Genomic DNA, 25,561 nt, shown 5'->3' with positions numbered 1-25,561 from the left:
CCCTGACCTGGCTGCACCAGATGAAAGGAGCCAACGCCAAGCTCCTGAGGTGGAGCCTGCTCCTGCAGGACTATGACATGGACGTGGTCCATGTGAAGGAAAGTGCCAACCTGACAGCAGATGCGTTGTCCCGGAGAGGGGACCCTGAACTTCCCCAGGTCACTGGGCAGAGTGACCCCGCTCAGTTCAGTCTCGAAGGGGGGAGAGATGTGATGCAGTACGGACTGTCTGTGTGGGGAGTGGGAGAGCAGGGGAGGACTTTAGGAGATGGAAGATGCCAGGGCCTGTAACCTGAGCTAGGTAAGGGAGGGGAAAGGTCAACACCTTTGCCCGGGAAGGGGAACAAAGGAAGGGAGTGGCAGGAGGGAAGCAGTTTGAGTTTGGGCTTGGGGCTGTGTGGGCGGAATTCAGGGTATCCTAGCTAGGATCCAAGCACCCTGAAAGCCCAGAAGGACTCGGTGGAGGGGTCCTGACTGTGCCTGCAAGCTCTGCTGTAGCCTGTGTTCCTGTTGTCCAATAAACCTTCTGTTTTACTGGCTGGCTGAGAGTCACTGTGGGTCCCAGGAAGAGGGGTGCAGGGCTGGACTCCCCCACACTCCATGACAGAAGTGTTCTCCTACAAGTTTTTGTATATTGCATTCCTAATATCTGATTTGTGTCCATTTATCCTTTTCCGTAGAGACTGTCCAGTTTGTCCAATGTACATAGCAGAGGGGCATTGCTGGCATATGATGGCGTATATTACATTGGTGGACATACAGGTGAATGAACCGGTAATGGTGTGGCTGATCTGGTTAGGTGCTGTGATGGTGTCACTGGTGTAGATATATGGGCAGAGTTGGCATCGAGGTTTGTTGCATGGATTGGTTCCTGATTTAGAGTTACTATGGTGCGGTGTGCAGTTACTGGTGAGAATATGCTTCAGGTTGGCAGGTTGTCTGTGGGCGAGGACTGGCCTGCCACCCAAGGCCTGTGGAAGTGTGGGATCATTGTCCAGGATGAGCTGTAGATCCCTGATGATGCATTGGAGGGGTTTTAGCTGGGGATTGTATGTGATGGCCAGTGGAGTCCTGTTGGTTTCTTTCTTGGGTTTGTCTTGCAATAGGAGGCTTCTGGGTACACGTCTGGCTCTGTTGAGCTGTTTCCTTATTTCCTCCTGTGGGTATTGTAGTTTTGAGAATGCTTGGTGGAGATTTTGTAGGTGTTGGTCTCTGTCTGAGGGGTTAGAGCAGATGCGGTTGTACCTCAGTGCTTAGCTGTAGACAATGGATCATGTGATGTGCCAGGGATGGAAGCTGGAGGCATGAAGGTAGGCATAGTGGTCAGTAGGTTTTTGGTATAGGGTGGTGTTAATGTGACCATCACTTATTTGCACCGCGGTGTCTAGGAAGTGGACCTCCTGTGTAGACTGGTCCGGGCTGAGGTTGATGATAGGGTGGAAGCTGTTTGGCATAGGGTGGTGTTAATGTGACCATCACTTATTTGCACCGCGGTGTCTAGGAAGTGGACCTCTCGTGTTGAGTGGTCCAGGCTGAGGCTGATGGTAGGGTGGAAGCTGTTGAAATCGTGGTGGAATTTTTCCAGAATCTCCTTCCCACGGGTCCAGATGTCCCTGAGTGGTGTAGCTGCCTGTCCTGTGAGACGGGGCTTGTCAGGCAATGACTGCATGCTACCCCCTGTAGGTGGGTAGGGAACACTGCATTTTTTAGGGTGCAATGTTGTAATATCCTTCAGGAAGTCAGAATGTGTCATGTCCTCGGTTCCAGTGCCAACCCCAGGTTGTCCCATCCCACTCTGAGTATTGCTGCTTGGATACCAGAATGTCATACAAACTGTGAAGTAGATCATGTCCCATGGGCCCCTCTCTCCTGCCCACCTGTTGGGATGGGACATTGTTTCCTGTTTGAGCCTTTCTCCCATGGGTGTGACATTGCTTTCTCCTTGTGTCTCACAGGTGAGCCATCACCCACCAGCTGCGGCCCATCATGTGTATTCCAAGCAAGGCTGGACACTGTGGCAGGAAATCACAATTGCCAGCAAGTTCAGGGGCAAATACCTCTCTATCATGCCACTAGGTAAGTGACTAGCCCAGACACTGAGTGTTAACACCTGGGCGCATTTGCTGTGCTTGTGCATTTCTCAAAATGTTTGACCAATGCCCTGATCCCTTGGGGATCACATAAACCCTGCAGAGGGTCTGAACAGAGAGGCCAAATTGGACTGATTTTCCTTTGCAACATGTCCACAGGGAGAGACATGGGCACTTAAATCCACCAGCCAGGGAAACCAGGCAGATCTGAGGGGTAGGAGGAGACACAGATGGTCCAGGTTTGCGTGTTCTCTAGATGCCAGGAGGCAGGGCTGTCTTGTGGCTACCACTGGAGTCAGGGTTCCTGGGTTCTATTCCTGGCCCTGTCACTAACTGACTGGAACTTTGGGCAGTTCACTTAGGGTGGGATTTTCCAAAGCCGATAAGAGTACAAGTCTTATCACCGCTGAGTCACGCTGGGACTTTGGAAATTCTATCATTAACACTCTCCCCATCTGCAACATGGAGATGATGGTCCCAACCCCACAGGGGAGAGGCAAGGCTTTGTCCAAAGCACTAGCTTGTGCCTTGTTCAGTCCCTGCTTCCTACCAGACTCTAGCCAGCAGGGGGCAGCAATACACAAACACTATCCAGAATGCGCAAAGCAATTCTCAGGCTATCGGTCCCTGGGGTGCTGCAGAGTTGGGGGGTGCCCGGCAGGGACTGTGGGATGATTGCAAGTCAGGCTGAAAGAGTCGGTGGCGCTGTTTGACAGCTTTGGGTACTGAAATGGTTCCTAGTGAATGTTTTTTTCAGTTACAGAATTTCTCTCTGCACCCTTTGGCCCTTTCTCGTTTCAGTGTGCGGAGCTGACTTGTTCTAGTCGGTGAGCATCTGGCTTCCTGCTGACTTGTGAACTAGTCTCTCCTTAAATTATATTTTAGATATTTAACATGTCTAGCGATTTCCTCCCCCTTTTAGTTCGATGCAGTGACTCTCTGGACCTGCAGTTTCCCTTACGAAGAATTTGCTCTGGGTCAGTATCAGACTTTCTGCACTGACTGTTCCCCTTTGATAGTGCTCTGTCTCAGAGCTCTGCCTACCACTTAGTCCAGGCCTGACAAGCATCATGGATGGACGTGGCTCCAGTTACCTGGTGGAAAGGTCTTGGCTGGGGTTCGTGGAAATGTGCAGGATCTGTAGGGGCCAGGTCCCAGGTGCAATAAACTTGGGTCCACTATTCCTACACAGGCAGGAATGGCGGGTTATTCAGATCTCTTAGCAGTGAAGAAGTGCTGCCTTGCACTTAAAGGAAGAAGTCCAGGCAGGGGTTCTGTGGCTGCTGGCACAGCTCAGAAGGGAGCAGCTAAGTATATTTGCTCCATGCTTCTGAGTCTCCTTGTCCTTGATTCAGGCCTTTTACCTTCAATGAAGATGCTACCTCCGCCAATGGGAGGCATTCTCCCATTGGCATAGAGAATCCACCTCCCCAAGAGGCAGTAGCTAGGTCGACGGAGAATTCTAGCACTGTCTACACTGGGCATTCAGTCGCTTTAACAGCGTCACTCAGCGGTGTGGATTTCTCACACCCCTGAGCAACATAGTTATACTGACCTAACTTCCCAGTGTAGACGTGGCCTGATGCTAGCCTGTGAGGACTGCCTGCAGAGTGCTGGTGCAGCCATGCTGCTCCTCGACGATCCGAGAGTCCGACTCTGCCTGTGAGTGTATGGCAGCGCCCCGGATTCAGCCTGCTCCGGAACACAGGGGGTTGGATATCTTGCTCCAGTGACTTGCCAAGGGAATTTCCTTGGAACCAGATAGGAGGAGGAATTTTGCAGCTGTCTCCGAAGCCGTGAGCAGGGGAAAGCACTGTGCTCTCCCCCACACACACTGATGAGGGGCTCCCTCATGCTTCACAAATCCAAGCCCACGTAGGGTATGCCCAGCCGGCAGTGAGAGGTGTGACTGCAGCATGTGGAGACATACCCAAGCTAGCTTTGATCTAGCTTCTCCAGTACCAACGCAACAGGACGGGCTGGCTGCTTGAGAACCTGCCCTGGGTGCGGTCGCAGCGTCACTGCTGTTGGTGTACGTTGGCATAGATGACTCGAGCCTCCCAATACTTGGGGGGGGGGCATGTCTCTGCCCCACGTGTTTCCCCTGCTCAGCTACACCCACACACGCATACCCTGGGCCCAGCCCAGGGCCGCCGCGCTCTCCCTGCCCTACCTGAGTTATGGGGCGGGGGCCTCTGTCCTTCTCCCTCTGTGCCTCTGCCCTGGCATGTTCGGCTGCTCTCCCTGGCAGGTGGGCCCAGGTGGGCAGTGGGAGGGACTGCTGAAGTGGGCACTCCCAGGTGGCTGCCTGAGAGCCCAGCTGGGGAGGCAGCAGCTGCCCTGTCCCCTCAGCTCCCTGCCGGGCCTGGCTGCTGGGGACAGGGGCCAAGCGAGCTGGAAACGTGCTGGGGGGAAGAGGGGACTCTAGCTCACTCAGCCTCAGGTCCCAGCAGCCAGCCCTGGGGGGGGGGCCCTGCCCCAGCTGGGCAGCCGCGACCCAGATCAGCTGGCATGAGAAGTGGCTGGTCCTGTCCCTTCTGCTCACTGCCTGGGCCCAGCTGCCAGGGACAGGGGCTGCTCGTGCAGGAGGGCAGGCGTAGTGGGAGAAGGACAGAGCCTTTCTTCCTCCCCTCCACCCCCCGCAGGCAAAGCAGAAATTAGGGGGGGCACTTGACCTATGTACGCAGAGCTCTCCCCACTCCCAACAAGCCAGTGGCCTGTGCAGAGTTCCCTCCTCCGCCCCCACCACCTTGACCCCATACAGAGCTTCACCTTTCAATGGTTCCTTTTTAAATACAAGTGTAGCATGGGGACAGCTGGAGGGCTCGAGGGAAGAGGTTCCACCGCATGGACAGCGCTGCCTGGTCTGCACAGCCACAAAGCGCTATTTCCCCAGGGGGTGGGCGGAGCTGTAACTGACCAGCCTGCCCCAGGCAGCCCAGCCATGTTCCCAGTGGGGCGCCAGCCACGCTGCTGGCCCCTGTCCTGAGCCGGTGCTGTCCTGAGTCAGGCCGTGCTGGCCTGCTCCCATCAGCACAGTGCATGGAGGGGAGGGAAGAGCTCACATCTGCCAAGTGGGAAAAGCCTTAAGCCAGGAAACATCGTTCAGCTTTTCAGCTCCTAGCAGGGGGCTTGGGAGCAGCAGCGAGTTGAATGAAGAGGTGGGAATGACGAATGAGGAGGGCTGGTGTCCCTTTAAGAAAAATGCCGAGGTCTTCACCGGGTGAGACCATGTCTACACTAGGGAACTTACAGCAGCACCACGGGGGCGATGCTCGTGTAGCCGCTCTCCCATCGACATGATAAAACCACCAAAATGAGTGACAGTCGCTGTGTCTGCCAGGGAAGCTCTTCCGCCGACATAGCGCTGTGCACGTGAGCACTTACGCCAGTGAAACGTGCGTTGCTTCGAGGGGTGTTTTTTCACACCCTAAGTGACACATTTTGCTGACATCAGTGCTAGGGTAGACATGGCCGTAGTCTGGTGTCTTCATGGTGCTGCTCCAAGATAGCACATTATCTGACTGTCCCCTAGCGTGGGACTGTCTCCCTCACCTCCCTCTGCCTCCACAGGTGCCATCCATCTAGAATTTCACTCCAGCGGGAACCACTACGTCTGGAGGAAGGTCACCTCCACTGTTCACAACATCATTGTGGGCAAGCTCTGGATCGACCAGGTCAGTGGCGAGCACCGCGAGGATCCTGGTCCCTCATTGCCACACTCCATGTGTTCTGTCCTGGTTTATTTTGTTAGCGTGCTCCAGAGAAGGGGGGCTGGCTTCTGGAGGGGGCAGTGAAGGGATCCCAGTGGCTGACTGTCGGTAGAGGCTTCCCCTCATCTAGTATGGCCCCCACCCCCCTCATAACCTTCTGAAAGGGAAGATCTATCCCACCAGCTGCAGCAGGCCCAGGAGAGACCCCTCTGTCAAGTCCACCTTGGAGCTCCCATGGGGTTAAGGGTGGCAGAACTGGCATCCCTGGGTAGCCCCCTTCTGCCCCTCGGAGCTGGCCGAAGCCTTTCTGCCCAGGCTGACAGCTCCCAGTCCAACACTGGTTTTCCCTCTCGCTGTCACACCAGCCCCAGTGTACTGGTAAGAGCTGCTAGGCTGACTTCTATCACTGACACCCACTGGGAGCCCAGTGTGTTCGCTGGCACTGAGTGCCCGAGTTTGGGAGACAAACATTGCTGCTGAGGATGCTGATTTGCATGTGAACAAACTGAAACTAAGTCCTGATTTGTCTCTTTGCAAACCCTCTCCCTGCCTGTGATTCCGTGTCTTTTCTCTAGTCTGGTGACATAGAGATTGTGAACCACAAGTCAAAAGATAAATGCCAGCTGAAATTTACACCCTACAGCTATTTCTCCAGAGACGTCCCCCGAAAGGTACGTACCCAGAAAAACCCAACTCGGTTAAGCAGCCTCACACGTGGAAGAGGCCCTGATTCTTCCCTCCGGGCAGTGCCAGTTGCCAACGGGGTGGGATAGCTGTTGGTTGTGGACAGCCAGTACCTGGGGCAGCAAGGGTCCAGCAACCCAGAAATAAAGTTGATGATGATTTCCTTGAAACTGTGCTGGCACCCTCTAGTGGCCAGATCCCTGCACCACATGGAATGTGATGGCTCATATTTCCCTCTATTCTAGCGTTCCCAAGGCTAGATAGAATAAAGTGAACTGTCCTTGCATTCATGTCCCTACCCGCCGTGCTAAACGGGCTCCATCTGGCTCCTCTAGCGTTTGAGACCCAGGAAGTGCGAGACGAAGCTGGACGGGTTGGGTCTGGGATGAACCCCGACAAGAAGTGGGGCGAGCTGGGTGTTCTACCAGGTCTCATTGCTGCTATACCAGAACCAAGCCTTCTGAATGACACCAGGCCCCGGTGCTTACCATGGGCAGCCAGGAGGGTGCTGTGGGAACCACTCTTGTCTCTGTCCTCTGGATCTTTGCAAGCTCCACCATCATAAGCCAATGTGATTCTCTTCCCCCGCTGCCAGGTGACGGGTGTGGTAACGGATGCTGATGGGAAGGCGCATTATGTCATGTCTGGCACGTGGGACGAAAATATGGAGTGTTCCAAGATAGTGCAAAGCAGTCACAGCAGCACCAGCTCGGAGGGCAAGCAAAAAACCGTCTACCAGACACTGGCCCCAAAGGTCCTGTGGAAGAAATATCCTCTCCCGTGAGTCCTCCCCACAGGCTTGGTGTGCTGTGGTCATGCTCTTCAACATCTGCTGCATTTCAGCCCAGAGGTGGCTGCAGTTCTGTGGTGGGCAAAGTGATCTGAGAAATAGGGACTTACTCCTGCTCTGGCCAGTGCAGCATGGGGACCAAGAGGAACAGCCATGGGTAGTGGTGCTGTGAGGCACATTTTGCTGTTTCTCTGAGCTTTGCTGCTAACTGCAGCATCTCCCACCCTTGAGTATATACCCAGGGTCTGGGATGGGTGGGTCTAGCTCACTCTGTGGCCAGTGCAACTGCACCTTCAAGCTGTAGTCCCTATTTCTGGCTACATCAGCCTATCTAGCGAGATCACAGCTAACTTGAGTATGTCTATACATGCTGCAATCACACCTCAGATGGCAGCGTAGACAGACCCTCAGTTGTAAACAGTGTTAGGGACTTTACGGCAATATGGCTTAGAATGGGATACAAAGCCATGTTACAAGCATGTTCCAGAACCGTGTCTGGAGCCAGCAGGAGCTGGTTTCTAACATGGGTCTGAACGTCATGGTTCACTCCCTTTCCAGAACAGTCTCATGAGCTAACGTTGTTCCTGGAAGAACTGTGAAGAAGTACTTAGCCCAGTTTGGAAAACTGCTTTGCTGACACCGTTAACCCATGTTCATGTAACTGCTTTCCATGCCAGCTTAGCAATCCATGGGGCCCGGTTTCCACCCTACCGAGTCTTTGTGTTACATTGTGTTGCCTTTTTGGCTCACTGCTGAGAGCTAATGCCAAAGGCTATTAGCCCTCCGCATGCAGCTGCTGTCAAACATGTGGCACAAGCGGCAAACCACTACTTCTGGCTTTTCTCTGGAATTCCGCCTATTCTCTGGGATGACTCTTGCCAGCTTGGTTGTGGGGCAGCAGCACTGCTGGATGCTGGGCAGGTGGGGGAAGTGTGATTGGGAGTGACCTCTGACCTCTCGACCTCCTGGCCAGTGGCACAGAGTGTAGGAGGAGCCCATGACCCCTGTGGAAGATCGTGGAACAGCACTGGTTGAACTGTTCTCTCATGTGAAGAGCATTTCCTTAAGCATGTCCATTGGGGTGGTAGGAGGAAAGGCTCCCCAAAGTAAGAATTCTGCCACCTCACTGAGGACTCCCTGCACTCCAGGCAGGTAGTGTGGCCAGGTCTGGATCTAATGGTAGGAGATGCTTAGATACCTCAGTGATGGGCCATAAAAGCAGATGGATGGATGGAGACCCTTCGTATCTGGGTGGGTGGAAGAATCCACTTGCTAACCTGACCCCTTCTCCTCCAGGGAGAATGCCGAGAACATGTATTTCTTCTCTGACCTGGCCCTGACTCTGAATGAGCCTGAGGAACGAGTGGCGCCTACAGACAGTAGGCTGAGGCCCGACCAGCGGCTCATGGAGAATGGCAAATGGGATGAGGCCAACGTGGAGAAGCAGAGGCTGGAGGAGAAGCAAAGGGCCGTACGTCGTAGGCGGGAGGCGGAAGCCGTGGAGGCCTTGGAGGAAGGTGAGTTTGGGTTGCAGGGTTCAATAGGTAACCAGGGGACTCAGGGAGGCTGCTGGTCCCAGGCCATGGGAGCTGCGGCCAAAGGGAGGCAGCAAGTCAGTTAAGTGTCTCGAGTCCCAGAAGAACCATCCCTCTGTCTGCCGGAACAGCACAATCCCGAACTGGGAAAGGGTTGGGCCAGGAGCCTGGTCGCTCCTTCCCATCTCTAGACACCTTCGAGGAGTTTAATGGACTCAGCTGAGGGCTGGAACTCAGGCGCCCAACATAGGTTCTGTTTCAGACTTGCTGGGTGACTGTGGGCAAATCCTTCCCCCTCTGTGCCAGCTGACCCACCTGTAAAATAGGGACAGTGCTGCTTCCCGCCTCCCTCCAGCCCGCCGGTAAAGTGATCTGAGATTCCAGGACCAGATGAGCTGTGTCATGATTGATGTGGCAGAGGAACCCGCCTTCAGCTGCAGTCAAGCCCATCTCTCCTGAGCTCGTTGGGCACAACCTCTGAGCCTTCCAGCTCTGACACTCCACCACGTGTGTCTTTGGGAGCCAGCCACAGCACATGGAAGTTACCAGCCCCCATGAAAGGCCTGGGCTCATGAATTCATAGGGCTGGTCCTTCTGAGTAGCAGGAGTTCCAAGAGCAATGGGGGACCCATGCATGGTTTGTTGGGCTGATTCTGATCCCTGTGTTCCTGTGCACTGCATTATGCTGACAGCACGGTGAGGATGCCAGCAGAGCTGCCTGGCTTCCCTACGAGACGTGCAACCAACGCTTGTGCTGTGTTCTCCACTCTCGACAGGCAAAGACTACGAAGGCTACATCCCACTGTGGTTTGAGAGGAAGGTGGATCCCCTGACAGGGGAGCTGATCTGTGTTTACAAGGGAGGATACTGGGAAGCCAAGGAGAAACAGGACTGGGATCTGTGCCCTGATATCTTCTGAGCTGCTCCTCCCATGCCAGGCTGGCAGGCCACAGGATAGAGGAGGAGGAGCACCTGGGACGCATCGGGCAGCATCCTGCTGTTTATGTCACCGCGCACAGAAACACACACAGAGTAAATAAATACAGAAATTTAAAAGAAAATAAATCAAAACAGAGATTCCAAACCTATTTTTTTATGCACTAATAAAATAGCATTCAGTGTTTTTTTAACAGTGGCGTTTTTTTAGCTACTAATTAGGAACAAAAACACGTTGAATCTGGTTCCTTTTTAGCCTAGCGTATTTATTGCTGTCAGAAGTTGCTGCCTATATTTTTCGAAGCCTCAGCTTTATTCACTGAGACGTCGACTTCCAAAGATGCACACGTTGCGGGGATACGATGCACAGTCCTTGGAGATCTTCCTTTTTACTTTTTTCCCCATTTGTGTATGGACTTAATTTTTAAAAAATCTGCTTGTAGTTCCGGTTCCTTTTTACAGACACTAGCAACTCTCTGATCCCATTCATCTCCGAAGCTCTCGGGAGAAGATGACTTTTCTAGGGATGATAGATTAGGTGCTTATTCCTAGGTTCTTTCCATAGTTCCCAACGTGCCCGATGCTCCCACAGCTATGAATTAGGTTCTTTCTGAAGCTATTTAGGTGACTTTTCTGGTGGATTGTTTGAGTGGATTTCTTCCAATCTGCAATATTGAGTTGATATTTTTTAGAACCGTCTCTAACAAGATGCTTTTTTGGATCATGTTCGTTTTGGTTTTTCCCTGCAACTCTGTCTTAACTGGAAACCGTTCGTTCCAGAGAGCAGACAAGAGGCGATCTGCCTAGGGAGACTTTTTAAACTTGCCTCAGTCAGAGTAGAGTCAGCCTTCGTGGACTAGAGCCAAGACCCTTACTCAGCAGTTCATAGATACCACCAGTGCTTAGCGGGATCCATAGCCCACCCCAGCCCAGCACCTCAAGGCCCCTTCCCCCTCCATGTCTCCCAGCAGCAGTTAATGTTCCCAGCTCTCTACACCTTCCTGCAACAGTTTCCAGGCAGGGTTTAGGCTCTGAGCTGCGCTTTGGACACCAGGCACAAAGGTTGATGCCACGTGGATGGTTCCCGTCATATTGCAACGTCAGTCCCTGTAAGGGACAGTTGGAATGGGCAGGGAACGGTGACACTCGTTTAGGCAAAGCAGTAGCATGGTTGATGGTGAGCCCGAAGTGCAGTGGGAGGCTCTCGAACAAGCAGATGGCTCCCCTACCCCGTTCCTTTCCCCCATTCCCATTCCTTTGGGCTTCCTGCCATTTCCACCCCATCCTCCGGCTATTTCCGTGGGGTTCTTTCTCTTGTGCCCACCCCCAATCTGGAGCTAGGGAGCAGAGCCTGGGGGGCTCAGCGGAGGAGCAGGAGGGGAGATGTAGTGACCTGGGATACAGCGAGAGGGAGGAGATGGCTGGCAGGATGCCGCCAGCTCCAGCACAGGGACCCGAGTGAGGCTGGCTCTGACTGGAGCTTAGTGTTGTGACTGGCTGCCAGTTGCTGTAGCACAGTCACCCGTGACTCGTGGATGCCAGTTCCCACTCCCCTGATGCACAGAGACCGGCCAGATCCAAGATCCCCGAATGCAGCTGGATTCCAGCTTGACCCCGTGACTGTAATGGCTCTGAGCCCCAACCCCCAAACGCCCATTACATCACCCTGCAGTCTGAGGGGAGAGATGCACGCAGACCCCCTCCCCCCGCCGGGCCCTGGGCAGTGTCCCAGCTCTGGCATGACTGAGCCGAGCTGCTGAGCTCTGTCACAGGTGCCCCGGGAAAAGCCCAGAGACTTTTGGGCAGAAGGGGTGAGGGCAGCTGTTCCTGCACTGCAGAGGGTGCTTGGGGCTCGCACCAGCTGCTGGGAATGGGGCACAGCATTGCAATGGCCCAGGAGAAAGCCACAGGATCCAGTCTGCTCTAGGGCCCTCCTTTGGTTCCCTGCAGGAAGGTGGCAGGCAATGGTTTGATTTCACTGCTGTGTGCAGTCACCAGTCCTGGATTGTCACTGACTACTCCACCTCACATGCATCTAATCTATTGGCCCCCTGTGCTGCTGGGCTTATTTAGATCCATGCAGTACTGCAGGCACTCCCCTCCCGCCCAACGCAAGGCTGGACGAGCAGCAGGCTACCCTAGAACAGGGCCCGTCCCCTAGACCGTCACTGCCGAGTGGCAGACAGAGAAACGTCCTCTGAGCAATCCATCACATCCCTTGCCTGATGCTAAAATCCCTCCCTGCAGGAGTTTCACTCAGTGACCAAAGCATCCCTCCCTGGGCAGCGGGCGGCCCTGAACCCAACAGCCTTCGGCATGTGGACGCACTCCCTTCCAGGCCCCTGGCTCTGGCCCGCCCCCCATTGCAACAATCCCCTTCCATAGGATTCCTGCTGTTGTCATTATTAGGAATGTCCCATCACTGAACATCCGCTGAGCCCTCACGATAAACATTACAGCAAATACTGGGCCACACTTGCCCCTTAGGCTGTGATGCCAGTGGAGCTAGTGTCTGTCCTGAAGCAGCTCAGCTCGTAGATCTCCTGCTTCCTGTACCTCCCTTTCCAAGTGCCACCCCAGTTGGGTGGGGACAGAGGCCCGTGAACTTATGCTGCCTCCTCCCCACCAGAGCAGTCTCCTTGTTGGGATACTCAGTGCTCCGGAGATGCCCGGAAAGGATGAGCAAGGCCTCCAGGTGATAAATGAGCAGCAAGAGAAGGTGACTCGCTCACACATCCTGCTCTGGTATATACGTGTCTGGTGACTGAACTGCAGCGTATCCCGGGAGAGCTCTGTCTGCGCTGGTGTTTGGGAATAAGAGTCCGGATCTGCCCACTGATGAGACCTGCCGAGCATCCTGGGCTTGAAAGGAAGCCATGTGTGAGCTCTCGGGAGGGCTAGAGGCAGGGTTCTGCCTTGTGTGTTTTCATTTCTGATGTCTTCTGCTCTGGCTTTCCTCCATGTCACACCAACCACTCTGCTCGTGTGGCTCATAGGCCATGCTGGGGCAGCTGGGGCCAGCCCCCATCCACGGGCGAAGAAAATTAGCAATAATGAACTTCAAGGCTCTGGTAACTGGAAAACCCAGACTGCACAAGGGACTTGTATGCAATCAGATTCCGAAGACCATCAGTCTCCTGGTCAGCCCTCTTCTCATCCACCACCTACAGACTGATTTACAACACATGTATGTATACAGTATATATACAACTTGTACAGTGTAACATTAGTGATTGGCTATCAGTGTGGTAACACAGCTGATTTCCGTGTACCCTTTAATCTTTTATTTGCTTCTAATTTATATATAAATATATATAAAATTATTTTGCTTAAATTTATATGGTACATAATAGATGAAAAATAATGAAGACAGATATGGCTGTCTGAGGTTTTATAGTACAACCTGTATGGTATATTTCAGCTTATCTTTCAGGTAGGCTTGTTCTAAAATGAGCAGGGAGAGCGAGGTTAAGGTATTTGCTTAATTAGCTAAGTAACAATTGCTCCAGAGCCAAGGTGTTAATTAGAAAAGATCCTTCCCTTTTAGAAAACAAGGCATTTCAGCTTGCTAAGGCCTGGGCTACGCTACAGAGTTAGGTCAACATAAGGTAGCTTCCATCAACCTAACTCTGTAAGGGCTGGTCTACACTACAGGGGAAAATCGATCTTAGATACGCAACTTCAGCTACGTGAATAACGTAGCTGAAGTCGAAGTATCTAAGATCGAATTAATCACCGTCCTTACGGCGCGGGATCGATGTCCGCGGCTCTCCCTGTCGATTCCGCAACTCCGTTCGGGTTGGTGGAGTTACGGAATCGATATAAGCGCGTTCGGGGATCGATATATCACGTCTAGATGAGAGGCAATATATTGATCCCCGAGCAATAGATTGCTACCCGCCGATATGGCGGTAGTGAAGACGTACCCTAAGTGACTGCACTAAAATGTAGCTCCCATCACTGCAACTCATCCATTACACCAACATAATAATTCCATCGCTATGAACCTTTTTGTCGGCCCGGCGCCAAACGTATTTGTGGGCCCTCCAGGGAATGAAGGGGCCAGGGGCAGGAGCACAGCAGGCAGGGGAGATTTGATTTAAATCACTAGTCAGGAAGACTCCATGGCTTTCTACATAAAAGTGCATTCTTGTTGGCTGTTATAACCTTAATACACATTCTTCACAACTCAGAGATAGGTGTAGGTTTCATTTTGAGAAGGTACAGACTATGCATTTTTAAGTGATTTATTTTAAAAACTTTTCAGATGAGTTTTACAGCTGTGTCAGAAAATGAATGATTGTTTGGTTATTTCATTTACCAAAGATAATTGAAGCAGATATTTACAAAGTTATTGAGATGTGAACTATCTCCAGTTCAACAGGTTAATCATTAATATTTGGAGGATTTTCTTGCCAGGCTGTATTAGGAGGAGAACATCACCAGACAGACATTTAAATTGTTTTATTTAACTAAAACAACAATGTTAAGTATTCTGGATTTTTTTCTTCAACAGCAAACATAATATTTTAACAAAAAAGCATATGTCCCTCGCTTCTCACATTTGTCTCCAGACTTCTTCTCCTTGTCCAGATCTATTCTGCCCCCAACAATCTTCGATTCATTGAACTTTTTGAAACTTTTCACTTTTAAAGAAAGGTAAGGGATTGACCCTGTGTACACAAATATGCAGAGGGACAATAGAGTTGAGTCTGTTATTTCTCACCTCTATATATTATTTATTTATTTTAAAACATTTTTGCTGGTAACAAGCATGTTACCTCTGGAGACACAAATCCACATTTTGAGAACTGCAAAACTAAGCATCTCTGATAGTATCTTCTAGACTTAGCACTGGACTCAGTGGGTAGATAGAAAGATTAACCTAAATAATCTATACAGAAGCCTGTGGAACCCCGTAAAATTGGGTCCCTAATCCATGAACTATTGGAACTCATTTACAAAACTTTTCTTAAACATGACATGAATATATTGTCTCATACAATAGAATTAAAATTTATAATCTCTATTCTATGATGAGCTATAATGTATCTTAATTAAAACTATCTTTAGATGGGCTTTTTCCTCAGAAATCCGATTTAAATAAAAAAAATCCATTTTTTTCATTTCTTTTTTTAAAAGTCATTGATTTTTATCCCCCCTGATAGCGGGGCATGGTGTGGGTGGGGGGGAGGATTGGTCCCTAGCTGGAGCGAGGCAGAGGCCAGGGGCAAGAGCACAGTGGGGCATGGGAGGAGGATTTGTCCCTGCTGACTGGAGCAAGGCAGGGGCTGGGGGTAAAAGCACAGCGGGGTGGGAGCTAGAGTTGGTCTCTGGAGCACAGAAGGGGCCAGGGGTAAACTGCAAGTGCAGCAGGGCTGAGCAGGGATAAACAGGATTTACCGCCCTCCCCCCCCCGGCCCACATAGAGCAGGTACCTACCTTCTCCCTGGTTCTACGTCTCCTGGTGAAGACACCGCGGTAAGTAAATCTAAGTACGTCGACGTCAGCTCCGCCATTCACACAGCCGACGTTGCGTATCTTAGATCGACCCCGCGCCGTAGTGGAGACAAGCACTTAGATCAACTTAATTTTGTAGTGTAAACTTGCCCTCCAGGGAGGCTCTCATTGCAGCCAGTTACCATGTTAGAAATTCAATGTTGTGGCTCCTCTTTTCTGCTTGCAGAGCCTGGCCCTCAGTACCAGGGTCAGCCAGCACAGGTGCATGCACGGCTTTCAGCCTGGCTGGCCGTGTGGTTTGCCTGTGGCCCAGTAAAACAGGGGAATCTCCATTTTCTGAACTGCTGGGTTGATGACATTGTGCCACTTGGATCCAGCCTGCTGGGCGACTATTGCATGTTCCATCACCAAGGCATTTAGACCCTAACTCCTTTTGAGACACACTTTATGTAACTCTGGGAGCATAGAAAGTTCTGTGCTCCACAGCGCTTCGCTCATGCCATTCTTTGTTTGGGTTAGAACAACATAGACAGCAAATGTGAAAAGTCGGGACAGGGAGCGGGGGGTAATAGGAACTTATATAAGAAAAACCCCAAAATCGGGACTGTTCCTATAAAATTGGGACATCTGATCACCCTGTAACAAAATTGCACACGGGGGCAGGGGGAGGGAGGGTTCCACTCAAGGTCTGATTCAGTTTCATAAAAGGGAGTAGAAATATAGCTCTTTAAAATGCCTTATTTTTCCTTGCGTATTTTGTCACAACAAGCGTTAGCCCAGAGCTTGGAAAGGTGGGAGATTCCTCCGTCTGCCGTCCCTAAAGCAGGACCCAAGCACTGTTGCAGCTAAACAAAGTGCAGAGAGAAATTAAGTGTTGGCAGCTAAATGCCCAGCTTTGCTGGTCTCTGGAGCAGCCATTCGTCCTTTCTGATCTACCTTCAGTAAATGCATTTGTGTGGACGCATCATACACAGACGCTACAGAATAGCAGAACTAGACAGGGGAATATTGGGAATACACCCAAAAACACCCAGTCAGTTTTAGGACAGCTAATTTTAAAAGCAAACTACTGCATTGACAGTTCATTTAGTGACAACACTTAATCAGAGCACTGTCCTGGTCTTTCTGTTTTCCCACCAGAGGATTTAATGTCATTCTACTGTAAATGCTGTTGAATGTAATTCTTTGGAACAATATATTGTGTGATCTCTCTTCTCCTACACAGTAATAAAACTTGGGATTCAGGAGTTTTAAAATGCATCATGCTGAAGTGTCGTCACTTACTCCACTGGGCTGCCCCTGGGGCTTGGGAAATGCTCTGTGTGAAGCTGGGGGCATGGGGGGCAGTGGGCACCCCGGGGGCAGTGGCAGCTGGGTGGGTTGGAAATGATCTAGGGGGCCCCTGAGTGCTTATTGTGGGGATTGGGAACTGATGAGAGTTTGAGGAGCATGTCACTGCAGTAGTCAGGAATGTTGGATGCCCAGGTTTCTCTTTCAAGATGGGGCGTGTCTCAGCCATTGAAGGGATGTGCTGGGAGGTGGCACAGAGGTAGCAAGCCCCCGTGCAGCTGCACTGATGTACGTGGTGCCAGCCCTGGCAGAAGGTTTCCTTGTGTTAATTCACCCAGGTCTCAGGGTCACTGGCTCCGTTTTCCCTTACACTGAACGACGACCATGTGTTGGGTTCAAGGAGCTTTGGGAGTCATTTGCTAAGTAGCAGGCTGCCTGTGCCCTCTGAATCCTGTCCTTGTTCCCATCATTTGCCCTGTCCTTCCTCCCTGGCTCCTCCTCAAGTCGTGGTGAATGAGAAGTGGAGGGGGGCCCGGGCACTGGTGAGTGGGGCAGCAGGGCCAGGCAAAGGCCCTGGGAGTCAGGTGGGGCCAGGTGATGGCTAACGGATGGGTGAGTCAGTGAGACAGTTCCTGGTTGCTGTCTGTGTTATGGAACCATTGGAGGGCCCCTGATCTAGAGGCTGTTCCAGCCACAGTCGGGGAGAGCTGCAGGCCTTTGCTGAGGGGTACCAAGGCGTAGCTGGCCTGGGAGAGCCCTGCAGGGACCAGCCTTGACCAACTTGGGCTGAACAGGTGCCTAGGACTCCATCCCAGCCTGTATCCTTTCTGCAGGGCACCCCCTGCCCCCATTACAGGGCCTGAGACCCAGGAGGAGGATTTCCCAGACATAAACTGACTCCATCCCCTCTAGCAGCAGGGGCTGGGTGCCTGGTGGCTAAGGCTCTTGCTTGACATTACAGATCTGTCTCCCCCTTTGCAGGCAGCTAGCTCTGCTCTCTGCCCCCACCCCTACTTCTCTCAGGAGCCCTCCTGGTGCCCTGCACCTAACCCTGGACACCTGGCATCTCCCAGTCCTGCCACTGCACAACCCCTTGAACTTGGCAGCTTGAGGCTGAGCCTCTGGGCTGTTTCCTTAGCCTCTTAGGTCCCCAGGCTTAAGAGCCGCTGCCTCGGTGCAGTCGGCAAGGTCAGGTCCCATCTGGTGCCTGCTCCAGCCATGGTCCTGCTTGGGCAGAGAGATGGGATTGGTCTCTCCCTCAGCACATGTGTTTTCTCTTCCACCTTGCAGGATTCCAGACTGCAATCCGTCCAGGGGGCCTTTGCCATACGGGCTCCTCCCTGGATGTCTGGCTCTGCGGCCCACTTCTAAGGGACACATTAACACTGTTGTTTTGATGGTGTTTGCATGGCCACGAGCCCTTCATTTGCTACCTGCCTCTGCCCCCACCATCTCCCTGTGCACTAGAGGATCCCTGACTCGGGTGGGGAAATGTTTGGTTTGTTTGAATTCTTGAATGAGACATTGCCTGTTAATCAGATCTTGTTAGTGCCTCCACTCTAGAGCTTTTTAAATTACACCATTGGTACATTAAATTCCTGCTTGTATTACATTATTTCTAGCATTGGCCAACACATAATTAACAGGGGTATAACCATCATTTGAAGTATAAGCTCAGATAAAATGCTGACAGACATGGCATAAGAATCTGGAGAGAAGACAAGACAAGAAAATCAAACAAGACTTCACCTTCAGACTTAACTGCATTTCCTGACTGGAGGATAGGGTGACCAGACAGCACGTGTGAAAAATCAGGACAGGGACTGGGGGTAATAGGAGCCTATATAAGAAAAAATCCCCAAAATCGGGACTGTCCCTATAAAATCGGGACATCTGGTCACCCTACTGAAGAGTGCCTGAGAAATTGCCTGCTCTGCACTCCTTTCTCCCTTAGATTTTCTTCCTCTAGGACCTTACTTACCTGCCTCTTTGTGGAAGTCGGCTTTTTTGAAGTCCATTTGTCTTTATTCTGCAGCTCTCACTCCTTCCTTTCCTTGGAATCATGAAATCTACCATTTCCTGATCACATTCACTTAAATTGTCTTCCACCTTCAGATTTACAACCAATTCCTCCCTGTTGGTCAGAGTCAGGTTTAAAATAGCTGTCCCCCTGGTGACTTCCTCCACTTTCTGAAACAAAGTGATCCTCAATACAGTCCAAGAGCTTACTGGAAATTTTGCGTTTTTTCATATTACTTTTCCAACAGATGGCTGGGTAGTTCAAGGCCCGCACCACTGCCAGGTCTTGTGTTTTGGATATTTGTTCTAGAAATGACTCATCCATCTCCCTTTCCTGATTTGGTGGTCTATAGTAGACCCCCATCATATCACCCTATTTTCTCCCTTTTATCTTTACCCAGAGACTTTCGGGGGTGGGGTGTGCCTCTCACCTGCTCTGGACCTCAGAACACACGTATATAGTCTTGATATATAATGCAACTCCTCCTCCCTTTTTACCCTGCCGGTCCTTCCAGAATGAGCTATATCCCTCTATATCAATGTTCCAGACATTAAATTTATCCAATCAAGCCTGTGATGCCAATTAAGTCATAATGTAGCTTATGGACTAATACTTCCAGTTCTTCCTTATTTATTCCACATACTCCTTGCATTTGTGCATAAACATGTAAGATGTTGAACAGATTTTCCCACTTGCTCCTCCAATGACCCTATTCTAATTTTCCATGTCTGACCCCCCACACACAACTAGCCCTCTGTTAGGGTCACCTTTGGGCTTTTGTCACATGCCCCCCCTTGAACCTAGTTTAACGCCCTCCTCACTGGGTTGGTGAAAATGCTCCTTCCCTCTTGGTCAGGTGGGTCATGCTTCCTTACCCATCCGACCTGCTCACTTTGTGTATCAGAGTCGGATCTGCTGGCTGGAGTGACAAAAATATTTTCCCCGCAGATATTTTAGCAGAGCCTGGGGCTGGGAAAGGAGGAGACTGATTCCGTTCTTGCCGCTGATGATGTCCCAACCAGAATGAGCCCAATGTGACTCTCTGACCTCAAGGCTGTTACTTGGGAAAAGTCTTTTTCCTCATGAAATGAGCTTATTTGAGCCAGCCCGTGAAGCAGCAGATATGAGCAGTGATCATGTCCCATTTCCAACAGGAATTGTTTCAGGGAAATTCCATGTTACACAGGAGGCCAGGCCCTTTCTGACCTTGGAACCGATGCCATTTTGCAGTTGCATCTGACAGCAGAACTGCACTTTGATGTTGTCAAGGATCCACAGATGTGGTGCTCTCGCACAGCTCTGGAACAGCCCCCAGGAGAGCCTCCTTCAGTGTGTCAACCCCCTTAGGGCACAGTCTCTCGCCCCTTGGCTTCACCGCCTCCTGGGACTGAACTTTGGAGCCTTCAGCACCCTTGCTTCATGCCGTGAGCTCCCCTCAGCAAATCCACCTGGACTGGACACCTGGGGGAGACTTCACTCCCAAAGGGAACCTTGCATCCCCAACTTCCTTAATCTGGAGTGACTCTCAGCTGGTGTTGTATGAACAGAAGGGTTTATTAGATGTCTAGAACACAGCATAGAACGTCCTTAGTTAATAGAGAATGAAAGGTTACAGCAAAGTCCATCTGGGTGAGTCCTGAGCCCAGAGCCCTCTCAGACCCTCCTCTTGAATCTCAGTCCAGAGAATTCTCTCCCACTTCTAGCAGCCCAACACTTAACAAGCCCATCTGATCCCTCCTCTGTCCTTTGTTCTTGTTCCAGGGCAAACCTTGTCACCTCACCATCCTCATTAGCCCTTTGTTCTCCAGCAGGCCACACCCAACTGGCTTCCTATGGAGGAGTCACCCTCCATGGTCATTAGTTGCTAGGTACCAAACATCTGGGCAATTGGAGTGGCCATATTGCCTTTTTCGAGCTTTCCATGGGCATGGGCTCCAGGCCCCAGTCAGTCATGCCTGTATCTCTGGGTCACTGCAAAGAGTAAACAACCTTTTCCCACCACCCAGTTAACCAGGCATCACATAGGGGAAACTCAGGCATGCATAAGATTCATACAAAACATTACAAAAGTTTCCCACAATCACAGATGTTACAGCACTGGTAGTTTCCCAATGCCCAAGGAACAGAGTATTACAAGACAGATAATACTTGTTTTTAAAACCTCTGCTCTGGTTATGGTTTGTGCCTTGGGCCTGTCATATACATTTGGGCCCTGCTGTTGGTGGCTGGTTAGACTTGGAAGCTCCTTGAGCCAGGGACTTCGTTTTCCTGTGTGTGGAGTTCAGGCTGAGTAGGGTGACCAGATGTCCTGATTTTGGGGTCTTTTTCTTATATAGGCTCCTATTACCCCACAGCCTGTGTCCCGATTTTTCACACTTGCTGTCTGGTCACCCTAGGACTGAGCTCGGGGCAGCAGACCCTGAACAAACGTGGGCTAGGCCCCTCCTGGGGGGTTGGTTCTTCCTCGCTGATGCTGGGTCTATTCCCTGCCCCCAGGCTGTGACTCAGGAACTGCAGGGGCTGGTGAGCCACAGTTTGACTCTGGTTTTTATGCGGGGCAGGATCCTGCCACCTGGCCCTTGGGGTTCCCTGCAGTCGGAGCCCCAGTAGGTGCCATGGGCCGGACTGGTCCCCAGCGGTGTCCTGGGGGCTGGGCTGGCCTGGCCTGGCCTGGCTTGGGGTGGAGAAGAGAAGAGCCCCAGTAGGGGAGGGTCTGCAGTGCCCCGGCGGCGGGGCTGGGGGAGGCGCGTCGCGGCTGAGGAGGACGGAGGGTCCCAGCCGGCGCCCGGGTCTCCCGGTTTGGGTCGCTCGAGCCTCCGCTCGCGGCCCGCTTGGCTTCCCGCCGCCTCTCGTAAGTTTCCGCTTCGCGCCGTCGCTAGGCAGCGGCTACACACGTCCACCAATGAGAACGCGGAGGGGCCGCCGCGTTCCACGGTTGCTACGCGACCCCGGCCGGGGCGTTCCAGAGTCGCTACAAAGCGCCTGGCCGGGTCCGGTCCCAGCTGAGCCGCTTGCCCCGGAGCCAGACCCCCTCCCGGGCAGGTGAGTCAGACCCTCCCCCGCTGCAGGGGCTGGATCGGACCCGGGGCATCTGGGGCAGGAGCCCGAGAAGGGCCCTGCTCCCCGCACACCTGGGGGGTGCACTCGCTCCCCCGGGACCCGGAGCCCCTGCCCTGGGCCGGGCCCCCTGGGAGCATCTCCCCCTCCCCCCGACCCTGGAGTCCCTGCCCTGGGCCGGGCCCCCTGGGAGCATCTCCCCCGACCCGAGCTTTAGCCCTGGGCCAGGCCCCTTGGGAGCATCTCCCCAGACCCCAGAGCTTCAGCCCTGGGCCAGGCCCCTTGGGAGCATCTCCCCAGACCCAGGAGCCCCAGCTCTGGGCCGGCCCCCCTGGGAGCATCTCCCCCGACCCCGGAGCTTCAGCCCTGGGCCAGGCCCCCTGGGAGCATCTCCCCCGACCCTGGAGCCCCTGCCCTGGGCCAGGCCCCCTGGGAGCATCTCACCCGACCCCAGAGCCCCAGCCCTGGGCCGGCCCCTGGGAGCATCTCCCCCGACCCCGGAGCCCCAGCCCTGGGCCAGGCCCCCTGGGAGCATTTCCCCCGACCCCGGAGCTTCAGCCCTGGGCCAGGCCCCCTGGGAGCATCTCCCCCTCCCCCCGACCCTGGAGCCCCTGCCCTGGGCCGGGCCCCCTGGGATCATCTCCCCTGACCCCGGAGCCCCAGCCCTGGGCCGGGCCCCCTGGGAGCATTTCCCCCGACCCCAGAGCTTCAGCCCTGGGCCATCCCCCCGGGACCATCTCCCCCGACCCTGGAGCCCCTGCCTTGGGCCAGGCCCCCGGGAGCATCTCCCCCAACCCCCTGACCTTCAGTCCTGGGCTGGGGCCCCTGGGAGCACCTGCCCACCCAGGACCCAGAGCCCCTGCCCAGGCCTGGCCCCATCTCCTCCAACACCAGAGCTTCAGCCCTGGGTCAGGCACCCTGGAGCATCTCCCCCGACCCCAGAGCTTCAGCCCTGGGCCAGTCCCCCTGGGAGCATCTCCCCCAACCCCCGACTCCAGAGCTTCAGCCCTGGGCCAGGCCCCCTGGGAACACCTGACCCCGGGACCCGGAGCCCCTGCCCTTGGCCGGCCCCCTGGGAGCACCCACTGTCCTGGGACCTGGAGCCTTGATGGGGCCCCTCAGCTGGGTGCCCTAACCCTGGGGAGCCCAGCACCCACATAAGAGTCTGTGCTGTCCCATGTGAGATGAGGAGGGGACTGGTCCCAGTATGCAGTGCTCCCTTGCCAGCCATTAGCGAGGGCAGCATGAACCTCTGGGTCTCTCTCTAGGGGCTCACTTCTCCCCAGCCAGCCCATAGCTTGGTGACCCCTCTGCCTGTGTGCAGAAGGGATGTAACATGCCACTAAATTAGCCCGCCCGCCCCCTGCCCATGCTGATACACCCACTGAACACTCACTTTGCTCTAGGGTAAATGGCACACCAGCTCCAGCTCTCATTGTGTTCCTCTTTCACCACCCGTCCCTGCAGGATGCAGGCACCATTTACAGCCACATGAGTGTTCCCACTTCCCAGATACCTGCCGAGGTGCCGGGATGGCTCCAGGTTGGGCAAAGTTTGGGTGCCCTGGCTCCATTCCTTCCACAGAGGGTTGTGGGTTCCTCACCACCCCTGCATGCGTGTGGTCGGCTGCTCCCATGATGCCTGTGTGCGGATCTGCCTTTGGAATGCTATCCTCCATCCTGTGCCCAGTGTACGTGAGAAAGGTATGGGCACTTGGGTTGAGCCTCTCTCAGCACGCTCACCAGGGGCAGGAGCTCTTGCATTGGACTGATTCTTAGCCGTTGCAGGACCCCAGCCCCATTGCTGGGCAATTGGCCACTCAAGGGTGAAAGCAGAGCAGGAAATGTGGATTCTCCCTGTGGGGGCAGAAGCAACGGGATCGTTGGTTAAACACCATATGACAGGAGCAGGTGCTGTCAAGCATAGTCCACAAACAGATCTTTGGTTGTCCTCTCTCACACATCCTTGGCCTTTTGTAGCAAGACTGGGAACTGCTGCGTGATCACAGCTCTGTGTATGGAAATCTTCAAATGTATTTGCTTTGGAACTGGCCCCTGGGCCAGCCTCCCCCCATGGCTCATCAGTTAGAACTGGTGTATGTGCTGAACTGGAATGGTATCTCTCCTAAATATGGAGCCTCTCCCCACAGCTCATCAGTTAGAACTGGTGTATGTGCTGAACTGGAATGGTATCTCTCCTGAATACGGAGCCTACAGAGTGTAACTGGGGAGATTTGGATGATTTTATAGCAACTCTCATATGCTAAGAGGAGTCAGTTCCTGTCCTGAATATTCCTCTGTCTGGGAAGTAGGGTGCCCAGATAGCAAGTGTGAGAAATCTGGAGCGGGGTGGGGGCAATAGGGTCCTATATAAGACAAAGCCCCAGATAGCGGGACATCTGGTCACTCTACTGGGAGGACAAAGGCAAATTGTACCTAATATTAAGAGCTCCCTGAAAACTGCAGGGTGACAAATCAAAGAGCAGAGACTGACTAGAGTCACTGGCAGGAAGGACAGAAATCTGCTCAGTAATGGAGGTGTCTGCTCAACATGTGCACCCCGAATTCTGAGCTCACTCCAATTAGCCCATAAGCCAGTGCCAAGGTAACAGCAGCAGTTAATGGTCCCCAGCTCCCATCAGAGTCTGTTTGTAGGGATGAGACTGAGAAGGGGGGGAGTCTTTAATCCCCAGGGCCCTGGTTCAGATCCAGCCTAGGGCCGGCAGTAGCCAGTGCTGTTACCATTCACGCCATATGGTGGGTCTCAGTCCAGCTCCTTGCTGTCCCCATCCCAGAAACCATCCATGCAATTAGCTCCTCTTGCTGGCAGCCTCAGCAGAGAGGCCGAGGGCTGGCTGGGCTCCGAGGGGACTGACTGAGCTCCCTGCTCCCCTAGTCTGACGTAGCGCAGGCTGATGCTCACTGACAGAGCAAGGTGGTGGAGGTTTGCATTGCGGCTGCCCATATGCTGCCAGTTCTGCCCTCGGTGGGCTCCATCGCTGTCAGTGCAGCATGCTCCGCCAGCACGAGGTTAGATATGCCGACTGCTAACGAGACTACACACAGCTCGGTATCTTCGTGACAGTGTAACCCCTTCTGTGAGAGAAGCCAATCTTGCAGCGTTGCAGCATTTCCAACTCCCCTGCTACCTGACAGCGTAAGGGCTCACTTGTCAGGCTGTCTGGAGGGCTTCATGACCGTGAGAACCAACCTCGGGGCAGACTGACAAGGAGCAGGGTAGACTCCCCAAACTGGCCATATGTTCTGTAGTTAGATTTCACCAACCCACTAACGTGTGAACTCCCAAAGTGCTTTAACAGCCCGGGGTCACAGACGGTCCCTATGGGCGTTCCAGACTATCTGCCTCCCTGGCAAGTTGGACGTAGTGATAGATGGTTGCTATTCACCAAAGGTCACAACATATTCAGGTTGTTTCCAGTCCAAGAGACCAGCTGCTTACCCCAGGTCAATTGATACCTCAGATCTCACACTAAAGAAAACACGCATAGCCAATCCTATAGTAAACCAGCTAAGGATTTATTAACTAAGAAAAGACATGAGAGTTGTCACAAAGTTAAAGCAGGTAACATATACACACAAGTCTGTTGTTTAAAAGGTGGCAGGTTGTAGTAATCCGTCAGTCCTGAACGTCTTTTAGGGCCAACCCAAGGTACAACTGGGGCTCTCTGCTTCTATTTCATAGCTCTGACCCTGTGAGAGTCCAAACAGCAAAAGCTGTAAAATTTTCTTGGCGGCTTCCAGAATTCACGCTGATGGGACAAGTCCTTTTGCACGTAGCCTCTTTGTGCAGGGGCCATTAAAGTCTTTGTATTGTGTTTAGTTTTGATAGGCCTTCTTGATGGACAGGAGACGATCCCTCCTGCCTGAGTTTTCAGTGTCAGAGCAAACATTCTTTACAGTTACAAAGCAAAAACTTAAATATTACCTTCTAGCACGTGTTAAAGAAATGATCCAGGAGATTAATGCC

The 25,561-nt window shown here is 52.9% G+C and overlaps 2 protein-coding genes across 9 annotated transcripts in view; both read left to right on the top strand.

Annotated features, from left to right (window-relative positions):
• OSBP2 (oxysterol binding protein 2) overlaps positions 1 to 13,399 on the top strand; it is a 392,283-nt gene extending 378,884 nt beyond the window's left edge. For both annotated transcript variants that reach the window (XM_030583569.1, XM_030583570.1), the window contains 6 exons: positions 1,955 to 2,075; positions 5,663 to 5,766; positions 6,378 to 6,473; positions 7,082 to 7,266; positions 8,573 to 8,793; positions 9,588 to 13,399. In XM_030583569.1, the coding sequence (XP_030439429.1) occupies positions 1,955 to 2,075; positions 5,663 to 5,766; positions 6,378 to 6,473; positions 7,082 to 7,266; positions 8,573 to 8,793; positions 9,588 to 9,730 (870 nt within the window). In that variant the 3' untranslated portion in view covers positions 9,731 to 13,399. The remainder of the gene's footprint in view (positions 1 to 1,954; positions 2,076 to 5,662; positions 5,767 to 6,377; positions 6,474 to 7,081; positions 7,267 to 8,572; positions 8,794 to 9,587) is intronic.
• An 8,089-nt stretch (positions 13,400 to 21,488) lies between these two features.
• The window catches only part of LOC115661220 (trichohyalin-like), a 57,074-nt gene continuing 53,001 nt past the window's right edge, over positions 21,489 to 25,561 (top strand). For all 7 annotated transcript variants that reach the window (XM_030583567.1, XM_030583564.1, XM_030583563.1 and 4 more), the window contains exons 1-2: positions 21,489 to 21,559; positions 23,042 to 23,277. In XM_030583567.1, the coding sequence (XP_030439427.1) occupies positions 23,187 to 23,277 (91 nt within the window). In that variant the 5' untranslated portion in view covers positions 21,489 to 21,559; positions 23,042 to 23,186. The remainder of the gene's footprint in view (positions 21,560 to 23,041; positions 23,278 to 25,561) is intronic.

The sequence above is a fragment of the Gopherus evgoodei genome, chromosome 13 (assembly GCF_007399415.2).
Source record: "Gopherus evgoodei ecotype Sinaloan lineage chromosome 13, rGopEvg1_v1.p, whole genome shotgun sequence".
In the NCBI taxonomy this organism is placed as follows: Eukaryota; Metazoa; Chordata; order Testudines; family Testudinidae; genus Gopherus; species Gopherus evgoodei.
The sequence above is the reverse complement of the archived record's forward strand: the minus strand, read 5'-3'. Positions and strand labels throughout refer to the sequence as shown.